Genomic DNA, 25669 nt, shown 5'->3' on the forward strand with positions numbered 1-25669 from the left:
AGATGCTAATGCTCTGTAAGATTGGTTTCTTAGATGGATGTTGGATTGCTCCTAGGCTTTCTCCTGCAGAGATGCCTGCAGGGCGAAGACTTGTGCCCTGTTGGGTAGCACCATAGATGGCAATATTAATAGATTTGCTTTGTGGCTTATGCTGAGCATGTCAGGTTAAAGCAAACATCTTCCTAAAACAGAAGCGCATGACAGTGTTCCTCTGTAGTTTCAGTGAAGTCTGGAGTATCAAAAGATTTCCAACTTGTCAGCAACATCTCTGATGGGGAAGAAGAGTTAACAAAGCAGCTAAGACTTACCTTTTCAGAGGTGATTTGCAGTTCAGAAGTAGAGCATAGACTTCACGTTCCAGTCTGAGGCTACTCCAAGATGATGTAGTTTTTTGACTTTTCTGGCTTTGATCATAACAAAATAGTCTTTGGTAACACATTCAGGGAACAGTTTGGCCTTCAGCTTTGGCTGAGGTACTCTGTGCTTTCTTTGCTACAGTTTCTTCACCAACAAGGTCTCCTGGCCTCTGTGTTTAGAAGCAGGGTTCAAGGAGAAGATGAACTGCTGGAAGTGAAAAAGAATTGAGTCAGGGACTACTTGAGAATATATAACACATACAGGTCCATGGGACCAGATGCATCTCCCACAATATACTTGTATCCAAGTTAGGATGTTAAAGTCTGGATGGGTGGACAACTAGATGGATTTAAAAACTAGTTGCATGATTGGGCTCAGAGGGTAATGGTTAATGGGTCATACTCTACCTGGATGTGGGCAACAAGTAATGATATCTGCTGGGACCTGTCCTGTTTAACATCTTTATCAATGACCTGGAAGAGGCAACAGGGTGTGCTGTCGTCAAGTTTGCAGATGACACTAAACTGGGAGGAGCAGTTGGTACACAAAGACAGGGCCACTGGAACATAAGCTCAAGGAATTGGCTGACCAGCATATTATGAAATACAAAAGGGACAAATGCAAAGTCCTGCAACTGGGAAGGACTTCCTTCCTCAAGAAGGAAGAACCCATGTTCTTCCCTCCCAACAACACAACAGTGTTGCATTGTTGACAACAATACAGGCTGTAGCCTGACTGTCTGGGGAGCAACTCTGCTGAAAAGGACCTGGGAACTTTCCTGTACGTGAGCCAACAGTGTGCGCTGGCAGCAAAGGAAGCTATCAGCATCCTGCATTAACGGCGACAGTATTAACAGGAGCATAGCCAGCAGATTGAGACAAGTGATTATCCCCCTTTACTTGGCTCTCATTAGATCGCATTGAGAATATCCTGTCCAGTTTTGGTTCCCCTAGTACAAGGAAAATATTAATCTGGAGTGAGGTCAACAGAGAGCCATCAAGAAGATCAGGGCTTGGAACATGTGCTCTATAAGGACATGCTGAGGGAACTGGGCTTGTCTAGCCTGGAGAAGGGAAGGCTTGGGAGGGTTAATATGACATAACAGCAGCTTTCCAGTCCCTCCAAGCAGGTTACTGAGAGCATGCAGCCAGATTGTGCATGACAGTAGGACAAGAGACAACTGACATAAAGTGAAACAAGGGCAGTTCTGACTTGATATAAGGAAAAACTTTTTCACCACTTTTTCCACTGCCATAATCAGGCAGTGGACCAGATGATTGCCCAAAGAGGTTGTACAGTCTCAATCCTTGGAGGTTTTTAAGACCCAGGTGGATAAAGCCCTGAGCAACCTGGTTTGATCTCACAGCTGACCCAGCTTTGAGAAAGAAGTTGGACTAGAGACCTGAAGTTCCTGCCAACCTGAATTTTCTAGAATGATTCTGTAACAAAGATCAGCTGAAGACCTGTTCAGGCTTGTTCTCAAGGCTTTTCTTAGAGCACTATCAGCCTAGAATATACATCTTCTTCCCTCCATACATCTGTGCTCATCTCATTGTCCACAGTGCTTGCAAGTGTACTTACCATGCTCCCTTGGAGCCTGCTAACAGGTATAGCCAGTTATCCTTTCTTTAAACAGCAGAGTGAAGTAATACATTTGACATATATTAAAGTCTAAGGCTTAAAATTTCTAGTCATTTGTGCTGAACATCTTGTTTTTCTATTGCTGAAATCATGGTGTATTTTCTAGCTGTTAGAACAACCAGGCATAATTAAATACATGTATGTTATTTGTGTAACCACTTGTGTTGCCAGATTTACAGTGATAGCCAAAAGGTAATACTGCTTACGGGAAGCTGAATGCAAATCTGCTTTTGCTTTCATTAAGCAGGTCTAGTGGCAAGGAGACTCTTCAAAGTAAGAAAATGGATTTAGGTTTGTCTCTCCTTTCTCTTTCATCATGGTTTAAAATGGAATAATGCCAGTGAACTCAGTGGACATACAGTGCCATAAAAATGATAGAACTGAAAGGAAAATCTTATTCTCAATGGTCTCATTTCAGCACTTCCCTGGATCAAGTGGTTGGTGTTGAGGAAGCTGTTTAACCTGCCTACTCCTCCATTTCTCTGTAAATAACAGTCATCTAGAAAATACAGAAATTATTTGATGGAAGTTTGTGTGAACATTATCAATACCATACTTTTGCTCTTGATGCACATGCAAAATGACTGCATCCTCAACCTAGCAAGGAGCAAGATGATGTCAAATTATGGTTAGTGCAAGAATGGCCATGTACACGCTGAGAAGGCAAAATCTAGTGGAAATAAATAAACTGTGGCCATTGCATGAACAAATACATAATAAGAACTTACTGCCTACGGTGGAACTGCAGTTTGGTCATATACGTTTAAGGCAAACCCAGATCCTAGGAACAATGATTGAAAGGGCTCACTATTTCTCTCAGTCCATTCTGTTTGGATTCATTTCAGATCATCATGTTAAATTCTGTCTCTGATCTGCATGGCTATATTGACAAAAGTCAGCTGACCCGGGAGCTGGGAGGAACCCTGGAGTATGGCCACAGTCAGTGGATACATCACCGAACTGTGAGTGTTGGTGTTGTTCTTACCCATGTCTACACCCAGAATTGTCCAGATGACCAATGTAGAGCAACCATTAAGTAGTAACTCTTCAGCTGCATTTCAGCCTACGGATTCTGCTAGGGACTCATGGAAAGAGGAAATCCATGACTCAAATAGAGAAAGGTAAATTCCCCAAAAGTTTGTAATAGAAGTAGTAATCTGTATCTCACTGTTGACCTGGACTAGGGCCTAACAGTGTCATAGTATTCTTACTCAGCAAGGCCGTTTGGCACATTCTTAGCTTTTGAATAATTGGTGAGATTCATAGGCCTTCAGCTCATGGTTGAAGTTGAACACATGCTTTAGCACTTTACTGAATCAAAGGTCAAAATTCTCCCTTTAGTGATTAATTATGTCCATGTTTTTGAGAGAAGAAAAATACTCAAGACACTAGATTTTATTTTCCTTTGTTTTCATTTCTGTGCTACGTAAACATGCACTCCAGCTGAGTCTTATTTTGAGTAACCGAAGAATAATTCATAATTGTAGGAAGGCAGAAAGACTTTTTATTCTATTGCCTTTGAGGAAACTTGTTACAGGTTTGATTGTTTGTTCCCTTTTTGGGTTGCTTAATGCATTTCAGTGGCTGCTTCAAAACAACGTAAACAATTCATTATGGTGCCCAGAAAAGGTGACAGTTTACAAAAAACAGACCCCAAACTCTGGCACATTAGCAGCCAAAATATTGTCTCATCCTATCTGAGCAAAAACGGGCAAAGCTGGGTCCTGATCCTGGAAAATTAATTAATTTCCCGGAGACTGTATGCAATGTTTGCATCTGTCTTTGTGGGTCTACTTGCAAGACTGATGTGTTAGAGGTCACATCTACGTAGCCTCAATGTTTTGCATTGTTCTGAGCAGCCTTGGGTTTGAGTCTGTTGCTGCTGACCTGCAGGTTAGGTCTAACACTCGGAAAAAGAGCTTTTCTGAGGTAGCTTTGTTAAGTCAAATAACTTTTGCCACTTTCCTGCTATCATTTTCTGTGCTTTACTGTCCTTATAAAATTAAATTTTACTCTCCTTGAGAACCACCAAATATTTCAGGCTTCTAAATATGCAAACACAGAATCTGAATTTCCTCTAACGCTGATTTGCTACATTTATAGCTGTGTTGACTACAGTGAGATTAGGATTGAGACAGGTGAACAGGCTTATATGTTAAAAGTATCAAAAATACGAAACTGTCCTTGCAGGAGGGGTGAGTCTGAAGGAATCATCTATATGAGCTTTCACACAGCTGAAGGCTTGAAAAAATGAGGAAGGGGAGTAAAAAGAGGCACAAGAAAAGCTGTATTGTTTATTGATGACAGGAGTTTATAATAAAGCTTGAATATATAGTTTGGTAAAATATGCAAATAAAAATGAGCCAAGATTTGAGGTGAGTGTGGCTACGTAATCCCCAGATCTTTTGGTTAAATTTGTTTGAAAAACTTTTACCAAGCACAGAGACTTGAAAAAACCCCCCCAGACATAACTTAGGTATATGAAACAATTTATTCCTCATACGCACAGGAGAGGGTGGGGGCAAGCATGCTTTAAGTGAAACACTGATAAGCTCATGATGCGTGGTGCAGTCAGCCGGGGAATCTCTGCTGGATAAGAGGTTGTCATCAGGGAAGTGTCAGCCTCCATGGCACCTTGAAACAACCTGACTTTCTGTCTTGCTGAGCTACGGTCTTCATCCCCTTTGATGCTTCTCTTAGTGTTCTCATATCTTGTCCTACCAGTGCTTTTTTTCTGAAGCAGCTTTAAACTGTTGCTAAATGGTAGTGACACAGCAATCTCACTGCATTGTTCTTTGTTTCTGCTTTCTTATCTTGAATGGCTAGGAGCCTGTGAGCTTTCTTGCCCACAGAATACATTTTTGACTTTTAGTAAAGGGCCTTTGGTCATGGATGGCTCTTTCTGTGTTGCAGTCAGAAGTGTGACATTTCAGCCAACTTTAATCCAGTAGTTTCAGGGCTGAGAACAGCAGGCTACAGCTGCTAAGCACTAAGCTGGAGTGTATGTGGGTCTGTACTGCTTATGTTGAAAGCAGGCATGAATTTATGGGAAAAAAGGGAAGAAGGCTATGAACTCTGCTAGCATTGCCTCATCTGGGGCGTGTTTCAGATCACATATGTGGAACGTAATTTCTCTCTGCGCCTTTTGAACGATGATCTACCTCCAGTTTGTTTTTCACTGAGCACACAGCATAATTTTAACTGTCATGGTTACAAATGAGGAATTGCCATCATTGCTGGAGAAGGGAATGCAACTTGCAGCAACTATGTAGTGTTTGACTGGGTGTAAGAGAATCCCTAGTGCTGTTGACTGACTCAAACCATTGGGTGGGTTAGATCAAAAAGTGTAAAGAATAAAGAGCTATACAGGACAATACAGTCCCTAAAGAAATTGGGGCATGATCATGAAAAAAACATTCCATGCAGTTACTTGCTACTAGATATAAAAGCTTTAATCACATCTCGCAAGTCTGAACAATATATTCTACTCTGAAAAGGCAGCATTGTTTTTAAGCCTTCCTCACTTCCTCTTTCTTCAGTAAAACCACAGATGTTTGACAAGTTTTGTGTTGGTGCACCCAAGTGATAAAGAAACAGCAATGCTCCAATGAATTTATGCATTTTAACTGTATTTGCAGGAAGTTGTTTTTGTATTTATGTACTAATATGAACAGATGGGAGGGAGTGTCTGGAATACATCTAGTACAGATAGGCAGGATGGAGATGCACGTTTTCCAAAGTCAGGGAAGACAGATTGCTGCTGAGTGAACAATGGCTGTATAAATATAAATGTAAAAAGGCTTTGCCCTATATAATTTTGGAGTCTCCTCAACTTAAATAAAGCCTTAATTAAAATTTTAAACACAGCAGAATTTCCCAGCAAGCATGCACAGAGGATCTGAAGTTCCAGTCCTAGCTTTGAAGCTGATGTCCTCTGTGATTTCATTATGTCTGTTAAACTCTGGGAGTTCCCCAGCTGGTTCATGGAGATGACAATACTTACAGGCCTGCGAAAAGATCATTTGTGACACAGGATTTAATTTGTAACTTTTAGCATATCCACCCAAAAAAGGGCAACATGGCCAGCTTTACATGCATGTAATACTTGCAGCACAGTGTGCCTGAAGGACTAAGCATTGTTAAAGGGCTAAGGGTAAATAACCAGTCTGTGACTTTATGCTCTTGCTTTTCCAGGCTATTGAAAACTTTGCAATGACAGTAAAAACAACAGCACAGATGCTACAGACCTTTGGAACAGACCTAGCAGAGACTGAACTTCCCAACGACGTGCAGTGCACAGAGGAGCTCCTCTCCGCACACACTGACCACCACAGCAAGCTGAAGGTGAATGTTGTCTCATGACAGCTCCACCAGCGTGATATATGATTTTTGATTTAACAGAATTTTCTGCCATCATTTGGGAGTCCATTGTCTGGAAACTACTGAACAGGAGAGAAACCTGGGTTCAGGAGGTCAATTTGATTCAACTATGAAAAAGGACTTTTTAGAGCTTCAGGAATGATACAACAGGGAAATGTCACTTCTACTGTATGAGAGGGTGTGATGGGATCACGTCTGGAATAGCATGGGCTCCTGATGAAGAGTTCATCAGAAAGGATGAACTCACACTGGAGCAGATGTAGAGAATGTCTGTGAGGATAATCCAGGAACAGATAGAATGATCTAACTAGATGATGACTGTCGTTTTGTTTTTTAAAAAAAAGTTGGGGCAAGTTTAGCTTTGCAGAGTAAGGCTCAAGGTTGACAACAATTACTGTTGTCAGTCAACAAACACCTTAGGTTAAACACAAGAGAAAAAATACTACTTAAGCTATATTAGCACAAGAACAAGTTTTATGCAAGAAATGTGCAGTGATGTGGGGACTCCTCGGCTGACATGTTAATGTTTGAGCCTCATTGTCCTTTTCACTGCTCATCTTTCATGCTGGGAAGACACCTTCTTCTGTGGATGACTCCTTGATAGCTGACGTACTGTGGCTCAGCATGTCACAACGTTGTTTAAGGAAATTCCATTAAGAAGTGCAATGTCTCAGCACAGTCTCTCAGCTCACTGAACAATCTGCAGCACACATTCAATTTGCGGTAGAATAATTTATTCTGCAAGTTGCCTGGTCAGAAATGCAATCTGCTCAGAAGTTATATACTATTCCTTTTCTCAGAAATATATCCACTATTCAAAAAGTGAATAGATTTAGTCTCTGCATTTCTAGAAAAACATATCATCTTTGGTAAGCATTATATTTTGTTCCAAGTATTTAATACCTATGAAAGAATCCTCCTTTAGCATTACTATGTTATCCATCTAAGAGATGTGAATGTTGTTAGAATAAGTACATACAATTTGTTTGGCTTGGTTTTTTTCCCTCAGGATGAGCTGAAACTAGCTGTGAAGCAGGGGGCCACCCTACTGACATGCATTAGGGAGCCAGTTACCCGAAGCGCCAACAGCAAACTCAGTCCAGATGAACTGGAAAATGTGGCAACAGTAGAAAGGTCAGTGAAGCTAGATTACCTTGTGCAAGTTGCTAATTTATTCCTAAGAAATGCAAGTGTAATTTAAATGATTTAATTATGCGGGTTATAAATTCCCACTGGCTCAGCTATTCAGGATTTATTGGACAGGTAATTCAGAGAAGGGAACAGCTTTGAGGAAGTTACTTGATTAACCTGTCAAGGCAAGTTCAAACAAGTCCTGAATTTCTTGGTAATTTTTGGTTGGACCACTAACTACCTGGCTGAAGATTTAACGTGGGACTTACTTTCTCCATAACATATGCGTCCTCCAAACTTCTATGCCTGGTTAGAAAGTGGCATCTGAATCCATGTGAGATGAGAGGGTATATGCTTGTGCGTGTCTGTGGAAACACTGGGGGAGGAACAGATGAAGATGATACTCTGAAACATACCCCTCACAGCTGCAGGGAGAGAGAGAGAGAGAGAAAACCCTGTTCCTTCCTGCAATGCTAGTTATTACCATAAAGCTTTTAGTCACCGTGTAGAAGTTTCTGCTGTGCCACGTGACGCAGTGGAAAGAGAAATGCCACGCTACTGTTTCAGCGTGTCTGCATTCACTGGGAACAAAGCTGCTAAAAGTAAAGCTGAGCTGATATTTTTCACTGAATAGTTTAAAATCCTTTAAACAGTCATCCCAAAGGAATTTGCGAATTCATCTGGAATTCAACAACCAGCTTTGACTAAAAACATGCTTTTCAGGGACAGACTGAAAACAGAACTTTGTTTTCGAGAAGAATAGGAGGGAACTATTGGTGTTTGCCCCAATAACTTGATGATTCCAGCACTCACTGGGCTTGTAGAAGATCAGGCTTGGTCCCCTGCCTGCCCAAAGAGTGCCCATCTATTGAAATATACGATATTCAGAGAAGACTTTATTTTCATTTTTTTCTGTTTAAAAACTGTTCTACTTTGTAATATAATTAATAGATCATTGAGAGGCTGTGAGGATGACTCACTAGTCTGGTGTCAGACATTTTACTCAAGATGTATAACACCTTGATACGAATTGCTTTGCGAATAAATGTTTCATCATTTTCACAAAGTGAAACAATGTCCATGGGAGGCATTATGAGCTTCTAATCTATTGTTTTTAATGGACTGGGAAAAATGATTCAGTCCTTGCCTATTGGGTGAAGAAAATGAACAAGTTGTAGAGTTCTGCTTTAAATGTTCCTTAAAATAATAACTGCATCATACACAATCCCCATTAGCCTGGGGTGAATTATCTTTGAAGAATTGGGTGGAAGCTGGAGAGAGACAGCTGCCTTTGGCTGCCAGCGCATGGAACAGCTCTGTATTTCTGTTGCAGGTCAGGAGGCAGGACTGCAACTGCCACAGTGGATCCATGTAGTGGTCACTCATCAGTCACACTCCTGCCTGTCCCACTGCAAATTTCATTCTCTTTTGTTTAAGGGAAAGTTGACACAGAGCCTTCTTACATAGGTGTAGGCTCCCCGCCATCTCCCTACTCTGCTTTCTGCCATCAATTGGTGTAACTTAAAAGAAATGAACTATAGGAAATAAGTATGTTCTTTTCATTCTAATTTCTTAACAGGTTGTTGGCTCAGTTAGATGAAACAGAAAAGGCTTTTGATCAATTTTGGACGAAGCATCACCTAAAACTAGAACAATGCCTGCAGCTTCGACACTTTGAACATGATTTTAGAGAGGTATTGCATTTGTTCATTCTGTCTAGCCTTCTCTGGTAAATAAGGTCAAATTTTACCCATACTTAGAGTATACTGGCAATCCAAAAAGGAGGTTGGGAGAGAAGCCCTTCATTATCAAATAGGAAATGGATATTCAAAAATTAAATTCTTGACAGCTATCAGATATCTTACAACATTTGAATAAGGCACAGTGAGGAAAGTGCCAGTGTGTTAGGCCAAAATGTGAAACACCGACATCCTGATAAATCATTTTGCATTTATGTGTGATGTTATCAAGTATCACTTCTTCTGTGATAGTAAGTTGCCAATCCCACAAGAGCCAACGGAATACAGTTTAGAAAGCCCAGCTGTCAGCCCAGAGGCTGGAGTAATACAGATTCTGGAGTAATATAGACTCTGGAGTTACAGGTCTTCAAAACTGCGTGGGCCTAAATAGTGCAGGGCAACTCTTTGAAAAATAGTTGATTGTTGCTTTATTCCTTGGCTTTTCCATTTTGGAACGAGCTGAAAGACTACACTTGAGATGCAGACTCGTCTAAAAGATGTACATGAATGTTTAGAAGCCATAGGTTTTTTATAATTTTATGAGTATCTTGTGATGGGGTTTTGGGTGGGGTTTTGGGGGTTTTTTTTTGTTTTGTTTGGGGGTTTTGTTTTGTTTTGTTTTTGTTTTTTAGGTAAAACTGACATTGGATAATCTCATGGAAGCACAAGCAGGTTTTGCTGACATTGGTGACAGTGTGACTCGAGTGGAGCACCTCCTAAGGGAACAGAAACAACTGGAAGAGAAAGGACAGGTTTGCACTCAATATCATATTCTAACTGCTATAGACATGATCTTCTAGACACTTCTCTGTCACTGTCCTTACATCATGCTTACTCTCTTCTCATGAGTCATTATTTTAAATTGCAAAACTCAGATCCTAATTTCCAGAAGCCAGGGTTGTTCAGACCCAGTAGTTCCGGTTTGTTACTTGGAAAGCTAGAATCCACTTCAAAAATCAGTATTTCAAACCGGGAAAGGTTAGGTCCATGTTTGGAATCTGAAAAGCTCAGAATACTTAACAGGTTACCTTGGCCAGATAACTTTTAAGACCATTCTATTCAGACTTATAGCAGTTTCAGGAACACCCATGCCTTCCAATAAACACCTTTCTTTTACAGACATTTGGACTTTGTAATTCCATCAGCTAGTCAGCTGTGATATACATCACATTTAGTAGTATTAGAAAGCATTGAACAAGCGAGTAAGTTGAATCAGAGGAGGATGCACATGAACAAATGGAAAAGCTGATGATCATCTTTTTTAAGAGTAAAATTAAAATTTAGAAATATTGTGATCTTTGCACAGCTCTTCTGCAGAAGCCTAAAGGAGTAAAAGTTACAGTAACATGCATTTTCCTTCCATTGTCCACATCGCATAACGTATTGATGTGTGCTCTATTCCTGTTAGCCACCTCTAATTTCATAATTCAATTGTGACTAAGCTTATGAATTGTACTCAGTCAGTAGGATCTGAAGAGTTTTCCAAAATATATCTTGGAATCAAAAATAAACAAAACCATTATAAACCTGGCAATTAGTGAGCGAAAAAATAAGGAGTTTTTGATTATTGGGAACTTTGCAAGGAAAAAAACTTGCCTAATGAATGTCCCCAGTATGTGAGAAAGAAGGCATATACTCATAGAATCACAATTATCACAGAATGATTAAGGATGGAAGAGACCTCTGGAGGTCATCTTCTTCAATGCCCCTGCTCAAGCAGGGCGACCTAGAGCAGGTTGCCCAGGAGGGCAGGTTGTCCAGATGGCTTTTTAATATCTTCAAGGAGGGAGACTCCACAACCTCTCTGGGCAACCTGTTCCAGAGCTCGGTCACCCTCAAAGTAAAAAAGTGTTTCCTAATGTTCAGATGGAACCTCTTGTGTTTCAATATACTCACTGACAATGAAGTTGGTCTTCAATGTAAATATAAAGTAAGACATATCGGCTAGATTGATATCCCAAACCTTTACCTCCAGGCTACAGCAGGGATTACAGAGATGGATTGTCTTTATTATGCATGTCATTTTAAGATCTAACTTTGGATTTTTTCTCATTAATTTCACAGGAACCTTTGGAGAAGGCCCAGTCTCTAGCTCTCCATGGAGAACAGCTCATCCAAAACAACCATTATGCAGTTGACTCCATTAGACCAAAGTGTGTTGAACTCAGGCGTATTTGTGACGACTTTACCAATGAGACCAAGAAAAAGTATGATATTTTGGGAAAGTCCCTTGAGCTGCATAAGCAGTTAGATAAGGTGAGTGAACCTTCTCAGATAACAGCCCTGGTAAGGTTCTACTGAAAATGAATGTTTTTATAAGCTCAGGTAATTTGAATGAAGAGAAAAAGTATTTATTCTTTTTTTTCTCCATTTCATTCAGAAACTGTTATATAAAAATTGGAGCAGTAGCTTCCCATAATTATGGTCTTAAAATGGTGAAAAGTGGGAAATACAACTAAGAAAAAGTTGAGCTAGGCCTGAATTTGAAATGAGAACCAAATGTATTCCAGTGCTTGAAAATGAACAGTTTACTGCTTGTTCAGTTGTTTTCACTTTCTCTGAGCTAGCTAGAATAGCAAGCTAAATGCTTTGAGAATGTCTGCATGCTATTCCAGCCTCATCTGAAACAGGAATTACCAAAATGTTACGGTAAAAACCTGCTCTGGAGTATTTTAAACTGCATTTTATAGGCCTAAGAAGTTTTGGGGAGTTCTGATATAGTTCAAATATTCGTTTCGGTTTTTGGATAATTGTGTGATTAAACACTGAAATGAGGTAGTACAGCTGACAGATTCGATTTGCAGCAACCACAGTAACACTTCGCCTTTTTGCTCAGAATATTATTATGTTACCTGTTACTGGACCATCTAGCCAATGAGAGCTGAATTGAACTTGCTGTTGTTCTACATATCTAGGTGGGGTGACTTGTGGCCAGGAACTGTCGGGTGCTGCGAAGTAACATTCATTCCCTTTAGTGACATGTTAGGGCAAATCCATATTTCATGGAGTAGAAGCAACACTTCACAAGATGGACTGTCAGTGATGATGGAGTCCTTCTTGCCCCATTTTTCTTTAAAGGCAAGCCAATGGTGTGAAGCTGGAATCTACCTCTTAGCTTCTCAAGCTGTGGACAAGTGCCAGTCACAAGAGGGAGCTGAAACTGCACTCGTTGAAATTGAGAAGTTCCTGGTAACAGCTAAAGAACACCAGCTCTCTAACCCGAAGGAGTTCTACAATCAGTTTGACATGATCCTCACCCCCGAAATAAAGGTAAAACACCTCAGATGTGCATGCACTCACTTAGAATTTCAAAATTGCTAATTGCCTTCTACATGAGAGTGTACTGGGCTATGTATTTGAGTCTGCTCAAATATGCCTCTCTCCCTACACCAAAAGGGCACAGAGGTGAGCACTTGGGGCAGTAAGTTTTACTCAGATGAGTAGTCATGGGACACATACGTGATTTTCTTCAGAGTAGTGCTAGAAAGACTGCATGAGTCACCATGTCCTACTCAGTGAAACTGAGATCTGTGTGGAGTGCATAGGCTGGGTTGCATTAAAATGCAGCACAGTATGATCTTCAGCTCTAGTCTGAGTCTGGGTAACAGAAGTCCTTTCTTAACTTGCTCAGTCCAGCACTGACAACCATCTGTTGTTTGCCTTTGCTTTGCCTAGGCCAATGCCCAAAGAATTCTACAAAAACTAGAAGATGTACAAGAAATGTTTGACAAGAGGCAAGTAAGTCTGAAGAAGCTGGCAGCCAAACAGACCCGGCCAGTACAACCTGTTGCCCCACATCCTGAATCTTCCCCAAAGCGAGCATCACCAAAGATTACCAGACCAGCAGGAGTAGGTAGGCCATGAACAGCTGCTTTCAGATACATGCCAATGTTTTGTCCACACAGTCATGTTTAACTTTTGTTACCAGAATGAAGACTTGCATTTGATGTTCAGTGTCAGCCTTGTAGGCCCAGCTGTTAAAAATGAATGTGAAATATCTGTCACTGCAAACATACAAACAAGGGTGAATCAAAAAAATTCAGGCTTCTCTTCCTAGGTCTAATCTACAGAGTACATTTCTATACTGTTTCTCAGTATGTCTTATATTGCTAATTCTTGAAAACCCAAACCAGGCTAGTCACTGCAAGTATGCAAAGTAAGCATGAGAACGTCTTTTACATTGCATATACTGTAATGTGAATATTTGGCTTTAAAGGGCCACAATCCCTCAAGTTTCAATCAGATACTTGCAAAGGTGAAGGGTTCATTAGCAACACTGACTCATTTGTGCAATTTTTGCTTTTTCCCTCTACATAACTGTTTATTCACTTCCTAGTGTTGTCCTCTACTAACTATAAAAGTTGAACATTGCTTCTGTTTGGAATTTACTGAAAGTTCCTGATTTGAGGTTAGCATTTAACCGAGATGATAGCTATTTTCTGCAAAAAGAACAGGGGTGAAGCTAATTTGAAACAGTGCATCTTGGAGACCAGCTACCCTGTACCTGGTGGTAGGAAGGGGTTGTCCCTTTTCAGCAGAGATGCTTATGAGAAATTAAAAAAATGGAACCTTAGGGCTTTTTAAAAGGGGAACCTTTAGCAACAAGCCTTGAAAAAAACTAATTTGCACGAAGAGCATGCAATAAACTTTGCTTTCTCAACAGGAAGATTAGGATGGCCAGTAGCCTGACCATTTTGCTTTCTAGGCATACTATCACAAGGTCAAACAAATGTCCCTGTTGTTCTCCTCTGCTCCCCAAGACTCATCCTTTCTTACTAAGGAGGATCATCATCTTCCAGTTACCATGCCGGTTTGACATCTGTACTTTTTTCCCCCAAACCATGCTAGCTGTGTTCTTAACATACAGTTGCTACCTCAAGTTTCAGCTTCACTATTGGCTTAAGGCAAGCTGAGACCACAATGTCTTTGAAGAGGTCCTGCTCTACTACCCACACATCCTCCAGCAATGTGTTCCCTTCTTGCACTGTTGTTGGCAGTCAATTAGCTATATGAGTTGTGATTTACCTTGGTTATGGAGTCAGTAGGTCAGAGCTAGTTAGTCCCTGTTAGTGGTAGTACAGTTTTAGAATGGCTTTCACCTATTGTGAAACTGCATCTTCAGGCTAAAAGCTAGTCTTGCATTTCTGTTTATGCATGCAGTCTCTGTTTGTGTTTCTTGAACTTCTTTCTTGTCATTTTAGAGCACTTGCAGATTTTTTTAATTAAACTTTTGGTATCGATAGAACCTTAAAGAATGGTCACTAGTATATAAATGACAGTGCTTTAAGTTTTGATTCTTGTTCATACAGCCAATCCAATACTATCAGCTCTTTCACAGAAAATCATGAGATGCTCCCTTGCTCCAACCCTTGCATTGCAGTTCAGTGTTATACAACACTGATATACAGGATATCTGTGTGCAAGGATTAGCCTCTGACGTCCTGTTGCAAATTAATAGGTAGATGAAATTTATTTTAAAATGTTTCTCCAGTTGTTCTCTGAGGAGATGCAAAGTGCAACCCAGTCCTGTTCAGATATTGGTAAGTAGACTGTAGCATCTCATTCAGATTCTTTGTGCCTGAAGATGATTGACCTAGAGTGCCTCTGTACAAAGAAACAGATGTCCCTGACTATCTACAGCTTATCCTGGGACTCAAAATCAGTTACTTTTAACTGCCAAACAGTACATTTACATATATTTACATATACGTGTAATGGCATCCTTTGGGTGTTATCCAGTTGTCCACTACAAAGAGTTATACTTTGAATTTCCTGAGTGCCCTTTCCCTCAGAATGCCAAAGCACTTGCCAAGTACTGGTAAGTATTTTAACCTCTTTTTTTCAGAAAGAAAACTGAAGCACAGATAAACTGAGTGATTCACCAAGGGGTTTCACAGTCTGAGTCTGAAATGTGGCTGAGAATAGAAACAGGGACACTGAGTCCTATTTCAAGCCTTGAAAATGAGGCTGTGAAATTCTGCTTTTCTTGAAGCTACCCTCTTTTGGACTTTCCTCTGTGCCCTTTCTTCACATTCACAGGATCAATGCAGTATCAGAATTTATTTATGGGGAGAATTTATTGAGCACCGTCTTGGAAAAATGAGAGAGGCTAAGAGCACCTTCTTGAAACAGATATTGTAACTCATTGTTATTTGTTACCCAGGACATACCTGAATATTTCTCAAAGCTTGCAACATAGAATATGGCAACAGGAAAATACCATGTTCCCAGGCTGTGTAAATACAAAGGCAGGCAAAGGCAATAAAATGCGGTAAACAGAAATAGAGGACCAGAAAGAAAGGCTTTTGTGTCCAGGCGGCAGATGTAACAATACCATGGCAGCATTGCAATGGTTGTCTGTGAAAGGAAAAAAAGTTACGGTCGTTCCAGAATAGATTTTGTTTTGTTTTGTTTTTACTTGCTGACTATCCATTTCCCTAACAAGGAGTGGTAGGGAAAATTCAATCCAGTTCAGGGTGCTAATGGAAAAATCTTAACAGATGTGAAGGCTCAGGCATGAAATACTCCATTATTGTAACTGTGAGACTCTTCATTTTACATGGACATATACATAGGTGCATACAGGCAGAGCTGATACCATGTATGAGAGAGAGGGCAGATATCTATCAGGGAAACGACAGTGACAGTTTCTTATGTCTATGTCCTTATGGTCTCTGGTGACTCTTGGCAGTCTTAGCTTAGTGAAAATCCAGAAAGGCAGCTCAGAGCTGCACTGTAAACACTCCCTCACCCAATGCTTTTCTGTGGGTCTGGAAATTCTGAAGCAAAATTTTAAATTCATCCCATTTTTGCTTGAAGCTTTTGGTTTCACAAATGAACTTGTAAATTTTGCAGGGACAGACCTGTTCAACATTGAAAAACTAGTGCTGGAATTATCATGATGCTCAAAAGTCTATGCCAGCTGGACTTGGTGCACATTTTAGCTGTGGGAATCTGCTTAAATATTATTCACAGATCAATCCAGAAAAGGCAGAAAAGCCTCTGCTGACCCTTTTATAATAAATGCCTTGAAAATATTTAAGTAGTATATATGACACCTTATTTCAAGGAGAACTCTGTTTACTCCCAATGGAAGCTGCTTGAATACTGCTAATGGCTAAACTTGTCCCTGTACGTGTTGGGAGGAAAGAAGTGGCACTTGATGGGGAAATTCCTTTGCTCTAGTTCACTTCTGAGGGCATCATTTTTGATGATTTGACTACATATTTGTGGTCTGCATTTTTATACAAAACTCCTTAGCTGGAGTGAATTGGGGTAGGTCCACAAAGTCAAACCATGCAGGCTAGTATTGCCCGTAGGCTGGCAGGCACAGTGGGATAAGCCACAGAACTGTAAAAGATAATATAAGCGATTAGGGATGACTGTAGTTAGCATTGCTCTATTTTAATTTGCTTGTAATTCTCCCAAACTCTAACTCTTTGAAATGAAACTTTCCCAAAGGCTATCTTCTTCAGCCTGGCACTTTCTTGGAAAACTTCAGTAAAAAGTGATTTGGCCATCTCAGCGAACAAGGCTAGGAAAATTGTCTTGCTTTAGTTACCTTTGTGGTGAGAGCTGGAACATGGCAGTACAAAATAGTTTTGTCCCTTCCTAAAGTGTCCAGATTTGGCAGAATTATAAGCACTTGGGAAAAAAAAAAAAATCTCAGTTCATACACATTCATTATGTATGAACTTGCTATAGTTCGGCTCCTATAGTCTCATTTCCTTTGTTGTCAGCAAAAATCTTTGCACCCAGAGACGAAATACGTTTCTTATCCCCTGCACTGCTTTTTTCCTTACAGTATGATCTTGCAGGAGCTTAAGCCCTTCTTAATGCAGGGCTGTCACAGTCCCCCTTTCTCCTTTCCTCTTTGCCCAGCACAGCAGTGCGTTTGTGACTGCTTTCCCTCAGTACTTATGGTCACATAACTAGTGGGACCAAAGGAGGGAACTGAAAACTGTCACTGGGGGGGGGGGGGGGGGGGCGTGTTTTGGCTAGTTCAGCTCCTCATCATCCAGTTCCATGAACAGCAGTGCTGACAAAAAAGGAGACAGAAGTGTGTGGCCAGAGGTTGGGAGGAAAGGGACAACTCTGCCAGACCCAGTTTAGATGGGTTTCAACTGTTATGGAGTCAACCCTGAAACTGTGACTACTTGCTGCTGCTTTTACTCCTGCTGACATGGGAAAGAGAAGCTGGTGCTGTAGGTGTAAAGGCTTCAACCCTGTTAAAACCCATATGGCTGTTAATGTGATTCAACTTAGTGCAATTTTGGGGGGTTTGTTTTTAATAGCTTGTGCAACTACATAAAGAAATCTACATTGAAAGAGCAGTGAAAGACTGAAATCAGAATTACTGGGCAGGGCATGTGCTCTCAAACATGTGAAGTGGCATATAATACTCAGTAACCTGAAAATTCAGTTCTAAAAATGTCAAGTTGGTCTCCCAAAGTAGTGTATTCTCTTTTGATCTTCATCTATGGAACTCAAGAGATCTCAGTGTGGTTGATAACTGCCTGTTACCTCTGAGAAGTGTTGTGAAAACAGCTCAGTAAATATTTATGAAGCACCTGAATTGTAAAAACGACTACTAGAAAAAAGACAATTATTTTCAGAGCAGGGATTGAAATAGCATATGGATAGTAAGGCTCTGGGCCCCCACTGAGAAGTACAGATAAATCAAAATAGTGAATAGCTGCTCATGAATTAAGTTTATTTGATTCCATGCACTGAATGAGGCAAGGATTCTTAGAGGGAGGTGGACCAAGATGCCTTAGCAGCAAAGGGGCAAAATTAGGGTTGCACAAATAGCTTTGCTTCTGGCATCTCCTGTCTTCTAAATGCTATAAAATATTCACCTAGGGATTTCTTTGTGTGCAACATAAATGTGAAATACAGGAGCAGAGAGATCAAAATTTCTGTGAGCTCATTACACAAATAACATGTTTAACAGCACATCACACATACAAAATCCATGACTCACCCTACAAGCATCTTAGAAGGCCAATTTGGAACATGAAATTCATATGGGGGAACACAGCTGGAGCCTTTTCAGTTCTTTAAATAATAAAATTTAAACTGGTTCCATCTCAGTTAAATGTGTACGACTGCTCATTGGCTCCATTCCAGCATTCCTCACAGTCACTAATGCATAACACTCACTAACTAATAACATCTGGATAGCGGATAAAAGAAGAATGTCTTGTAAGAGTCTGGGGATGTGTGCAGGAGAAGTAAGGCTGCAGAGAGATTAGCTGACTCAGAAAAGATGGTGCATGTGATTTTCATTAATGGTTTTGGGAAACCACCAGTTTCTATAGTTCAAGATATTTCTCTAAATGAAGTAGAGAAAAGGAAAAGATGCTTTCAATTTTGCGGCTGTAGGGCTGCTATCACACTTGGCCAAGTCTGAGGAAACCAAGTAGTGTGTCTCCTTGTAGAATAATATTTCACATAAAGGGGCCTTCCTCTATGCTTCTTATATGGGTAGATTTTCAGGGGGCTTGACAGCAGCTTTGCTAGAGCAAAGAAGTATAGATTATATTGCCTAAGAATGGAAAAGACTTTCTGTATTAAGCCATTAAATGATAAACCTTAGATGCTCTGGTGTTTCTTTAGCTGCCTAAGCATGCTGTTTTGTTATCACCAGCATTCAAAACAACCATTAAGTCATAATTTATCTTCAAACTCATGTTCCTGTGGAACAGCATGAGCTGCAAGCCCCAATAAACAGTTTAGCAGTCTAGTTGTTTCCACGCCTGTTCTTGCCAAAGGACTTTGATTCTGCTGTAGGTGATTAGTGAGGATGCACAAACTCTCCCACAGAAAACAGATGGGAAAGCATGTGGTTGGGAAATTCACACATGACCTGAACGTAAAGCATGGTACTTTTTTGAGGGGGGCTTTGAATGTCTTACAAGTGCTGGGTGTGTCATAACCCTTGACTACACAGTCTGTGTCTTTTGCTAGCTAACGAGTTACCCAGATGGACTAAGCTAGCTGTGTCAGAGCACCTGGGAGCTGCACACAGTTCTCAGTGTTTGTGCCTCATTGCGTGATGTAGCCCCCCTGTGAGAGAGGAACGCCTGAGAGATGGTGCCTGTACCCTGCCACGCAGGAGCAGAGTGGGGACATGGGTGAAACCACAGCCTCTCCTCATAAGCAGCACAGCAAGTTGTCCTCACTGAATTTATTTCAGTCCTGGAGTGGTGGAGAGACTGCAAAGCAACACTGAGCACATGAGTCTATGTCCTTTCCTAGCAGCTTTAGGGACAGTACAGCCCACATTACCATTTGCTGTAGGCCTGGTAATAAAACAGTAATTCCATATTTATCATGCAACTCGTTCATAAAAAACCTAGTAAGCAGTACTAAAGCCCCATAGGAAAAGCACAGTGGTGCTCCAGGTGAATGCAAGTGATAGAAGATTCTTATGGTTCCCAGGAAACCATAAGAAACCCTGCTTTACTGTAAATATCCTTGCAATAAAAAGTTTACCTCTGCATACTATGCCTTTTAACAATATTTGCTTTAAAAGCAGCATCAAGCAATTTAAAATATTAATGAGTTCAAAATGAAATCTTCATTACACATTATCCAGGGGAGTACCGTGAAACAATAGGATGAAAACAACCTTGAAACCATGCAGACCTTATAGTTTTCCTTTGTTCCTGTGCCTTTGTTCTTTCAGTAGGCAGTTGAACACTATAACTTTCAGCTTCCTCAGCAGTACAATACAGTAATGACCTTGAAACGGCCAACTGTACTGAATTTTATAAGGGAGTTTGCCTTATAAATTATTTCCAGTTCCACAGTAATTAGTGCAATAATAATTGGCAGGTATTTGGGCTGTTTCTTTCTAAATTGCTCCAGAAACTACTTAAATGTAGTGACATGCAGCAGCCTCTGAATATGGGCCAGTCAATGACTCAAAAATACTCTGGAGCATAACCGAAAACAGATTGCTTCCTGTTTGCAATTCATTTCTGGGTTAAATTGGAAGGGGAAAGTTTGCGGTGTGAATCTGAATCAAATTCACCCCTGAAATATAAGCAGTTGGATTTGACTGCTTTCTTACCTTGTCTCTGCCTCCTTCTTTCTGAAATACGTCATACTGATGAGGCCAAGACTAAGCTAGTAAACTGACCTGAGTAATTTGCTGCTGGATCAAGTAGCATCTGCACTTGGGCTTTTTGTGAAAGTGTCATCTTTCACTTAAACTGTCCAGTGCTCTCTTTCCTGGATCACCTGGAGCTGTCTGAGTTTGTAAGTTGTGATCCAGACATCAAAGCCATAACTGATTTCCATGTTCTCTGCCAACTGCTTTCAGTCAGGATTTTCATACCAGTATCAACCATCCCTTCAAGCTAGGAAGTTTTCTGATTAATGAATAGGTCAAACAACTCGGTATTGCTGACTATGCTGTTCTAAGCAAAAGTTCTCACGTTTCCTGAAGTTATTTATTTCCTTTGCTTCCATTCCTTTTAATAACACATCCACTATATATAAAACTTGGGAATTAGCTTTGTAGAGCAATCCAATGGACTGAACTTGGATTTAGATAGGGTAACTGGACATTGGCAGCATGTCTAGGGTATTCAGGAGTGCCTGGTAAGTATGTGGGGAAGAGTATGAGACAATGTTTTGGTTTTCTTTAATTGAATCAGGATTTTTGTGATCAAGTCTTACATTTATTTTTTTTTAATGCTGATTTTTCAAGGTATAAATAGGGTATAGTTAGGAGAAGCTCCAGGAGAGAATATTGTTCAGCGTGATAGGTGTGATCACAGCCTGCGTCTTGTCAAGATGGTGGTAGACGAGAATTTAAGGCTAAACAGAATCTTCAGGATGCATTAGTATGGAAAAGAATGAATTTGCTAATGCTTGTAACCACTTTACTCAGAGATTCATGGGGAAAAACATAAAAGGGCCTGTTTGAAAATTTACCAAATAGCTGATGAAGGTTGGTATTCTGGTTTTGCCAACGGTAGAAATCATCCTCCCTGCGGATTGGAAAGGTATGAAGAACTTTGACAATCAGGACAAATAGCTTATATTTGCTGCATCTTGCTTTTTTTTTTCCCCTTGGTTTCAAAATGTCAGTACACCACTTTTTGGGTGAAATAACAATACCTTTGAGAGAACAACTACTACTTCATGGAAAGCTTTCTTGGGGATGGGAAAAAGGCATCTGTTGAAAGTAGTGCTGAAAATCAAAACAAATCCCCTGCTGTATATTCTGAAAGAGAGTGATGGAAGAACCAAATAGAGTCGACATTTGCATTTCAGCTCAGTCCTGGGAACCATAAGAATCTTCTACTGGTCGATTACAGCTGCCAGTGGCTGCCAGACTTTGCTGTTCTGTTGAAGAAACTTTCTAATATGGAGTCATTGTGAGGAAGTAATAGGCATGAAATGGACATTGCCAAGTCCTCATGTCATTCAGCATGGGATAAAACCAGGAAGATTTAGGAAAGGAGTTGGAGAGAAGCTGCTTTAATTAATTCTCTTCCCAGCTGCACGATAAGGCAGTTGAAAAGACACAGGGTAGAAGAAATGTCAGCTTCTGTTATTATTGTTTACGAAACTGATATGTTGTCTTTTTAACTGCATATAATTTGGGGTGTTTCTATAATTTTTTTTTTGCCCTTTTTTTACTACATTAAAAGAAGAATTTAATGACAAGGGCATTTGAAAATTTGTTAATGTGTTTCTTAAAAAAAAAAGTGTTCAGTACATTAATCTTTTGATACTATGTCCTCCTCATTCAAAGATGTCTGCATCTTTTTTATTGCATCCCTCAGCTTCTCCCAGAGAAGAAGAAAAATTTATTAGTGACCACCAAGACTCTCAGTGCCTCAAAACATAAAACGTGGTGAAACTACCTTAAACCGAATGTTACTAGATGCATTTGAAAACACCAGCTTTTATTTTTGGAAAAGTTCTTGTTCAATTAGAAAGTTTTCCCAGAATAAAACTGAAAAGGACTTAATCTCAGAATTGCAACAATTTTGTTCTTTGTTGCCTGAGCCAGATTCTCTCATCATTTCATCTGGTATTCATATTTGTTTCTACCATGATGTGCATGGTTGCCTGTATCAATTCAGCTAAGAAAAAGGAGAGCACTGTTTGCCTTGTACTTATATAGCATGCGCTGTGAACTCATCATCAATTTAAAACAGAGATACAAACTGTAACAGAGATATTATTTTCTACTCAAGCAAAATATACGATTCCCCTTCTCATAGTTCATTCTAAACCTTTTCTTTGGACAGCAGTCTCAGGATAAGTGGTTACGTTGTTAAGGATGATTTTCTAGTAGCATTAGACAACTCACTGTCAACTGTGGTTTACAGAGCCTGCAAGGCCCAACAAACCTGACACGACAGAGCGTATTATGAAATAATTTCCTCGGATTCACTGTCATTACATACATGGCCACACTGACTTGTTGAACACCTCTATGATTACTCTTTTGAGACTTGTTCATGTGATGAAACCTTACAGGGAACAATCCTTTACAATCTGACATTAGTAAACCATTACGAGAACCAACATTTCAGTTTTTTGGGAACCCACACAAGTAACACCTGAGCTAAAAACTTATGCAAGTGAAAATTACCCAACTGTTGATACAGCTGGCTAACATTTACCTGTGCTACCCTAAAGATGGTTGCCAGGGAGGAAGCCAAACCAAAGTAGTCATTGCAGTGTGGAGCTGTAGGTGCCAATTTGAGACACAGCAGAGCACCAAACAACACAGCCCACCCCTTGTGCCAGCTGGTCCTTCACCACTCCCGCCACAATTCAGTTGTCTAAGCCAGGTCTCAGTTACCACTGATGTGACAGAATCTTTGCCTATTGCTTTTATTAGGAAGTAGGATTTCAACTTTTAGCACACATTTTCTAATGTTACTTTCTTTCTGACTCCTTCAGCTACCAACAGGAGGTCCACAGAAATTTCCTGCCCTCCAAAGACCATTTCTGAAGTAGAGTTATCAAAAAAGAAAAACATTAAGAAGACTAAAGGTGGAATTAAGGTAGGAGTATCTGTGTTTTGGGGACATCTCATATTGTGAGAGAACTCAAAACAATATATAGGTTTACGTATTTATACTTGGAATTAAAAACCCGAGCATTTACAAGTTAATTCTCTGTTAAGCTTTTTTTTTTTTTAAACACTTCACATTGCAGTTTGAAAGTTACTCAGATGACAGTGTTAAAAAAGATTTATGCTCATGTACATGGAAAAACAAGTTACACTAAAGTAGAAATCACTTTCAAAGGATGAAAGGGGAAATGTGGAGGGAATGTCCAACAATAATACATTAAAGTACATCCAAAGTGCCCGTCCTTCCTTATAGCATATGAACTATTTTGTTTCTAAAACTGGAATCTTATTCCAGCTCCTCTGAAGTTATGTTCAGGGTTTTACAAAGTTACATATTTTTCCTAATTTAAGTATTTTCTTAGGGTAGTTTCTATGCAAAGGAGGAAAAACTAGACATTTAAGAGTTAGGAATAAACCAACCAACCAAAAACACCAAAGAAAAATTCCACTGTTACCTGTTGCTGCATGGCCAAGTAAGGTACAGGGAAATGTATTTTGCTTTTGTGTCTCTATGAGGAGATTTGATGCATTATTGTTTCTACAGCAAGATTCTGTTTAGGATTCTTTAGACATCCTTATCCTTTCCTCCCTATTCCCAAGCCTGACAGTATTTAAGAGTCCTGCCCTTGCAGCAGAGTCTTTTGTTTGAGCTGTAGAGACTGACTGGGATAACAAGCTATGAAGACAGCCATTTTGCCCTCCTGGAGTATTTTAAGACTGGAAACAGAAGGATCCAGAAACTTCATTCATCTGCAGTTCTTGTAACCAAGATGAACTGCAGCTGCATCCTGATTTGCCCAAGCTAGCTGAAATAGCCACTTTCAGAGACCAGACTTCTTTTTTTTTTCCTGTCAAATTCAAGTAGTGCCTCATTTATCTTATTTAAAATGTTTGGGTTTAGACCATGTAAATATACCTCTGAGAGACAGGAGTACCACTGAAGTTATATTCTCAATGGTCCGCGCACAAATGTTATGTAACTTTGCCAACATCCCCTTTAGTTAAAAGTTTACCAAAAATAAGACAGAAATCCAATCATACACAGTGCTGTTCACTCACAACCTTTTAAATAATAACATCCCTTTGCTGTAATTTTCTTGCATCTTCCCTGCGTTAAGATTCATATTAGCTCTTTAGAGCAGCATATCCTTAGAATGGTAAAAAAATGCAATTTAATGTATGTTTTGACAAAGAAAAAAATAAGAGCAGGCCCTGAATGTGTTGAGGGAAATAATACAACTAATATTAAAAAAGAATAGCAAAAGAAGTTGGGTAGTGTGGGAGAGGTATGATCTTGATTTGGCTGCCTCATGAAAGTGTGATAAAAACAGCAAGTAGCCTTTTTCACGCTGTTCAGCAGTTTGGGGGCAGAAGAGGAGGGGAATTAAGCTTTGTCAGTACATCTCTGGGGAAAAGAAATACCCCAACCTAAAATAGGTTATATACCAGGGAAAGGAGATGACATACTAGCCCCTGCAGTGGCAATTGTTAACTTTTTCATAGTTCATTAGTTATTTTAAAGGTGATTTTTAAAGGTGAGCTCTATATAAGAACATATCCAATAACAGAGATCACATTTTATGATAAAAGTTCTCTGGGTGTTTTCCAGTTTAGTCCACTATTATTGAAGGTATTGTTAAAATAAGCATTTTGGACTTTCTGATTTTTAATGAGTAATTCACAGAATGAAACTCATGTATTAGCACTTCCTACACCAGTAACAGCCACACATGGATGTGCTACTTTGGCCTAAATATCCAAAAAATGGTTTAATCCTGTTAATGCAGAAATTCCACACAGATCAGAACTAGCTGTTTTGGAGTTTTGTTTGTTTGGGTTTTTTCCTGGGGGGATAGGAATATTTAGGGGGGAAAAGAAGAGGAATGGTGTTACCCTGAGGCATGAAAAGCTAAAAATGTATCAAGTGTCTACCTGGTACAATTCTATTATTTAAACTTTTGATATAATGCAAGCTACTTCAACCTAACTCTTCTGTCATCCATACCCCTGACTTGCTCATGCATTTGACCTTATTTCCCTAAAGCTGAAAAGCAAAAATTAAATTCAGTCCATTTTCTGAAAAGGCCAAAACAGCCTACAACTTCAGCACTAAGCACAGAATAAATTCTAGTTATCAGCAGGAACATACAGCTGGTCTCACTTTTGTCCAAACTCACAGAAACTGACTTTGGAATTAGTCTTATTCTTATCAGTAATGCAGGTAATCAGTTGCATTCCTCCCACATAGTTAGAAATATGTGCAACATGGTACAGGCTTTATAAAAACATCCATTCATTCATTTTTCAATCT

General features: G+C 39.8%; 1 protein-coding gene across 1 annotated transcript in view; it reads left to right on the forward strand.

The window, feature by feature from the left end:
- Positions 1-25669, forward strand: part of MCF2L2 (MCF.2 cell line derived transforming sequence-like 2) — a 160255-nt gene that overhangs the window by 42370 nt on the left and 92216 nt on the right. The window contains exons 6-14 of the mRNA XM_050902372.1: positions 2844-2960; positions 6193-6342; positions 7388-7512; positions 9089-9203; positions 9881-10000; positions 11313-11504; positions 12327-12518; positions 12924-13101; positions 23184-23287. Of these exons, the coding sequence (XP_050758329.1) occupies positions 2844-2960; positions 6193-6342; positions 7388-7512; positions 9089-9203; positions 9881-10000; positions 11313-11504; positions 12327-12518; positions 12924-13101; positions 23184-23287 (1293 nt within the window). The remainder of the gene's footprint in view (positions 1-2843; positions 2961-6192; positions 6343-7387; positions 7513-9088; positions 9204-9880; positions 10001-11312; positions 11505-12326; positions 12519-12923; positions 13102-23183; positions 23288-25669) is intronic.

Source organism: Gymnogyps californianus, chromosome 10 (genome assembly GCF_018139145.2).
Source record: "Gymnogyps californianus isolate 813 chromosome 10, ASM1813914v2, whole genome shotgun sequence".
In the NCBI taxonomy this organism is placed as follows: domain Eukaryota; kingdom Metazoa; phylum Chordata; class Aves; order Accipitriformes; family Cathartidae; genus Gymnogyps; species Gymnogyps californianus.